A 5038-nucleotide genomic window follows, 5' to 3' on the forward strand; every position below is an offset into this window, starting at 1 on the left:
CGATTTTAATGACGTATTCGCTGAATTGTGGTACATGTGGGCCACCATATCCTACAGATACGCGAGAACGATAATTAGCTAGTCTTAATTGGACTCACCTGCGGCGGTGCTGCCAGCTATAACCTCTGGCCTCCAAACGTTGAGGTTCGTAGACCGACCGAGGTCCAACACCGCTGGACGCAGCCGCCGACATGTCCACCGAGAGCGTCGTGAACAAGCGAGTCTCCAAGTTTAAAAACATGGGGAAAGATCTGGCGGTAAGTTATTAGTGGTTTCTCAAAGTGCTGGGTTTTGGGGCAACTTAAATAAACAAACAAACCTGTTGTAGAAACTCCGAGAGAAACGGGTGTCTGAGTGCGTGGAGCTGCGCAAAGCTCAGAAGAACGAGAGCATCCTAAAGAGGAGGAACATTATACTGTCTTCTCTCCCCGACGAGGAGGCCCTCTCACCTGAACACAACGACACGGTCAGCTGGCTGCACGGAGTCTTGAACTACAACTTAAACCAGTAGTAGGGTTTCTAACAGCGTTGTTTCTATAGCTGAGCTTCAGAATCGAGGATATAATCAGAGACGTCAACAGCGAGGATCGGGAGGCCCAGACCAGAGGATGTCAGGCAGCCAGGTGGGTGGATTGGGTTCCCACTCATTGACCAAACATAAACATGGTGACAGGTAAAATGATCGCCGCACCTGCTGGTTGAAGGGACTGAAAGTTTGCATTTGTCTCTTATAGTTGTGTTAAAGCAGAAAGACTGGGCAGATGTAATATATTGAGGTGGCTAGATTATTTTTAAAAAGTGCAGTTATGATATGATTATTCCTGTGACTATAGGCTGCATGTGTTATCCTTGTTCCCTCCCCATCCTTACAGTATCATGATTTCAGTTTGTAGCACATGGCACTTGAAATATAATGGCCTACCAAGTATAAAGTCCAAGCAGTTCTGTGCTTAAGATTGCATGCATGGTTCTTTAGTCTGTGGTTAAATAATGTAATTGTGAAGATTTGAACTCAATGGGTCTTCAAATTCAGACCTCGAGAGCTGCAGATTATAGATGTGTTCCTGGTCCAATGCACTGGAGTCAAATATCTGACTTGCCTCTTCAGTATGTGGTCTAGTGCTCTAAAATCCTCTTGGCATTATTTGCTTTTTGTGCTCAAGCATAGACTCATAAAAGTTGCAGGACACTAACCCTTAAGGCCTGAATTTGAAGGACCCCTGCTCTAGTTTATTTGTTGCATGTCAGAGCTGTAAGACAAACATCTCAACAATTGTGAACCAAAGATAACACGGGCAGCTAAAGCTTTCAACTTGCTTTGAAAGATAACTGTGGTTCTGGCAGGTGTTGGACGCACACTGCATCTAAATTTGTCTGGAATTTGATAACTACGGATCATAAAGAGTGCCTGTGCTGATGACTTGCTATTGATGGTGCCAACGATTATTAGACCATGAAGAAATGGAAAGTGGTGTGGTCTGCTGAATCACATTTTCAACATGTGGTTGGCATGATGTACGAGTCACTTTCCTTTGCAGACACATGGATCCACGATAGACTCTGGGGAAGTCAATGTGATGCGCTATTCTGCTGGTAAACTTTGGGTCTTAAAGCCACGTGACTGTTGCATGTATCCCATGCTTGAGCAGTATTGATCATGTACACCAAACTTCCCCTGGCTTCAATCTGAAAATCGCTGGGCTGTGTTGGACTAAGGAGTCAAACTTCATACAGTTAAAAGAACTTTGTTTGCTCTTCCCTCAGGAAGCTGCTCTCTAAGGGCTGTGATCCTCCGCTCAAGGAGATCGTTGACGCTGGTCTGCTGTCACGGTTTGTGTCCTTCTTGTCTATGGATGACGAGCCGACTCTGCAATTTGAATCAGCGTGGGCTCTCACTAACATCGCCTCTGGAAATTCTTGGCATACCCAGCAGGTGTCTACGCCAGCACATGAGGCAACACAAGACTAATAAGATGCTAACCACTGGTCATGATGGGCCTATGAAACAGTTTCAAAAAATGTTGTTCTGCAGGTGGTGCAACATGGTGCTGTACCAGCTTTCATCAGCTTGCTGGCCTCACCAATGTTGCACATCAGCGAGCAGGCTGTGTGGGCTTTAGGAAACATTGCAGGTCAGAATTTTCTGCCTTACTTCATTGACTCCTGAAGGAATTCAGAAAACATGTCCAACTATTTTTACTTTGACATTTTACAGGTGATGGTCCAGCTTATCGTGACATCCTCATTGGGTGCAATGTCATCCCTGCCTTGCTGGCTCGCATTTCCCCAGACACACCAGTGAGCCACTCTTAAGCAGGATGGTTACAGGAACTTTTTTTGTTGTTTAACCTGCTTGGACTTGTGGCGTGAATCACAATTGATTACATAGGTTTGTAATACTAGGTGAGAGAACCCTAAAGGTCTAAACTCTCCATATCTGCAGGTTGGCTACTTGCGGAACCTAACTTGGACCTTGTCCAACTTGTGCCGAAACAAGAAGCCATGTCCCCCTTCGTTTGCAGTTCAGCAGGTGTGTTTAAAAACCAGTCTGGATTGGAATTGTGAAGTTTCTCTACATGGGGGAATTAACAACCTGCATTTTCTGCAGATGCTTCCTCCTCTGGTCCGGTTGCTTCATCTCAGTGACAAGAACATCTTGTCTGATGCATGCTGGGCAATCTCTTACCTCACAGATGGCAGTAATGATCGCATTGATCTAGTTGTGAAGACTGGCATTGTCCCACGGTTGGTGGAGCTCATGAACAACAAGGAGCTCTTTATTGTGGTAAACTGAAACTTTTTTTTTTATACAAATGTTTGTACTTGCGAGACATAATTCTGCTTTAACCCCAGACTCTTAACTTTGGAAATGTGCTCGACTGCAATCTGTGGTATTCGATTGACTTGTAGACTCCAGCTCTGCGCTCCATCGGGAACATAGTGAGTGGCTCTGACCTGCATACCCAGATGGCAATTGATGCTGGCGTTCTCAATGTTCTACCAAAGTTGTTGAGGCTCCCAAAACCTACAGTGCAGAAAGAGGCAGCGTGGGCTCTGTCAAACATCGCTGCAGGACCTTGCCAGCAAATCCAGCAGCTCATCACTTGCGGATTGCTTCTGCCTCTCGTAGAAGTGCTCAGAAATGCAAGTCAACACAACTATTGCTGTAATGGTCATAAATATTAATTTTCAGATTTTTTACACTTAAAATAGCAACTGGAAAAAACTTTAGTTTTATACTTCCAGATCTCAAAGATTTGTTTTTGTGTAGCAATGCTGGCAAATTACTGATACTTGGTAAACAATGGCAGGTCGTGAACAGTACCTCATATTTTTAAGCAGAACTCCATAATAAAGCTGTGTAGAATTGAACCATTGTTTAAGTCGGCTAGCGTTTCAAAGACTTTGTTTATCCCACCCCTTTTACCAAACAGTATCGCTTACAAATGAGACTGACTGCTTCTGTAATTTCTCTAATATTGAACTGAAGGGAGACTTCAAGACTCAGAAGGAAGCAGTTTGGGCAGTGACAAACTTCACCAATGGGGGCACTGTAGAGCAGGTGGTGAGTCTGGTGCAAAGTGGAGCTCTGGAAGCAATAATCAACCTGCTGCAGGTCAAGGATGCCAAAGTCATCCTGATTATACTGGAAGCAGTCAACAACATGTTCATCGTAAGTAGAAACGCCTACATTACAGAAGTAACTTTTATTTATACATTTTTAAAATTTCTTTTACCGGAAACAAATCTTATCTTTCTAATTGTACTGTAACTTCAGGCTGCAGAGAAACTTGGAGAAACCGAAAAGCTTAGTCTGTTAATTGAAGAGCTGGGAGGACTGGAACAGATCGAGATGCTGCAGAACCATGAAAATGAGATGGTGTACCAAACTGCACATGACCTCATTGAGAAGTACTTCAATGATGTAAGTCTCTGCACATTAAACTGGGAAATTCTGCTAGTCTTTAATGATTAAAAAATATATTTTTGTGTTTTAGGGCAACATTGAGGAAGTCCAGGTTGATACAACCCAGACTGAATTTGAGCTTAAGGCTCCTGATGTCCAGAAAACCTTTGAATTTTAAGTTAAAACCATTTTTGCTAATCATAAATAAACTTGTGTACAATATGGATGGTGGTTCTGATTCTGTAAATGCCCCCAAGCATGACCTGCTACGACTAGACTACTTAAACATGGGTGTGAATTGTATCGGATACAGTAAATGTACTGTGAACTAACATGGTTCAGGAAAACCAGGGAACAGCTGCAGTTTAAAACTGAAATGCATTTCAATAGAGAAACTGACAAGTTTTCTGATCATGGTTTTGTTAGTCTGGACCATTTTCTGTAATGATGCAAATGGCCATTGAATCTTTCATACTTTTGCTATTGTGGCCAGGTGCAAGACCTGCTAAAAATTAAATGCAAATTTCCATAAAGCTAATCGGCAGAGGTGCATTCAAATTGACTTGAAACTTGCATGTTTCTCTTGAGAAATTTAGAATTTCATAACATGTGTTGCATGTAGAAATTTGTAGTCCACTTCCAAAAACTTAATTACTTAATGACTGGCTGTGCTCAAGTTTTGTGTAGTCACTGGATGCTGAGACTTAGAAAAATGGCTAAAACACATAACTTCCAAAGCACACTTTTAAAATTGAGCACAAACAACACCCCTGCAAAGTAGAAGCAATCTGATTGGATTTTTTTTTTCCCTTACTGCAAAAATCTTGGAAAGAAAACAGTCTAAACTACAAACCAGAAGTTATACAGGCACAAAGTTCCACTGGATCACAAGCTGGGCCAGTTCAGTTGTCCAAGTAGTGCACTCAAAAGGTTGACCTTTATACAGATGTTTGTTCTGAGTCTAGGAATGAGTAAATTACAGAGGATGTTCAAATTTTGTCTTTAACTGTAATCAACTCATTCTGCCACTAATTTCAAAACTGTAGGAATAAGTCATAGTGGATCTGTGTAACAAACCTTTTATGCCATCACTTGACAAATCCTTACAATTAGAACAATTTTAAAACGTAC

The 5038-nt window shown here is 42.2% G+C and overlaps 1 protein-coding gene across 2 annotated transcripts; it reads left to right on the forward strand.

Moving 5' to 3' along the window:
* The first annotated feature begins 111 nt into the window (after window positions 1-111).
* On the forward strand, window positions 112-4131 carry kpna7 (karyopherin alpha 7 (importin alpha 8)). 2 transcript variants are annotated; one of them, XR_003595684.1, is made up of 12 exons: window positions 112-257; window positions 329-466; window positions 541-623; window positions 1765-1933; window positions 2033-2132; window positions 2216-2298; window positions 2444-2530; window positions 2609-2785; window positions 2911-3166; window positions 3491-3673; window positions 3779-3925; window positions 3999-4131. XR_003595684.1 is itself a non-coding variant. In XM_028018982.1 (12 exons), the coding sequence occupies exons 1-12, from the start codon at window positions 192-194 to the stop codon at window positions 4083-4085; spliced, it is 1554 nt and encodes a 517-aa protein (XP_027874783.1). In that variant the 5' UTR covers window positions 116-191; the 3' UTR covers window positions 4086-4131. The 2 variants fall into 2 exon arrangements, 1 of the variants encoding a protein (XP_027874783.1); XM_028018982.1 differs by having other exon boundaries at window positions 116-257; window positions 2911-3144.
* Window positions 4132-5038: the final 907 nt, after the last annotated feature.

This window comes from Xiphophorus couchianus, chromosome 5 (assembly GCF_001444195.1).
Source record: "Xiphophorus couchianus chromosome 5, X_couchianus-1.0, whole genome shotgun sequence".
Classification (NCBI taxonomy): Eukaryota; Metazoa; Chordata; class Actinopteri; order Cyprinodontiformes; family Poeciliidae; genus Xiphophorus; species Xiphophorus couchianus.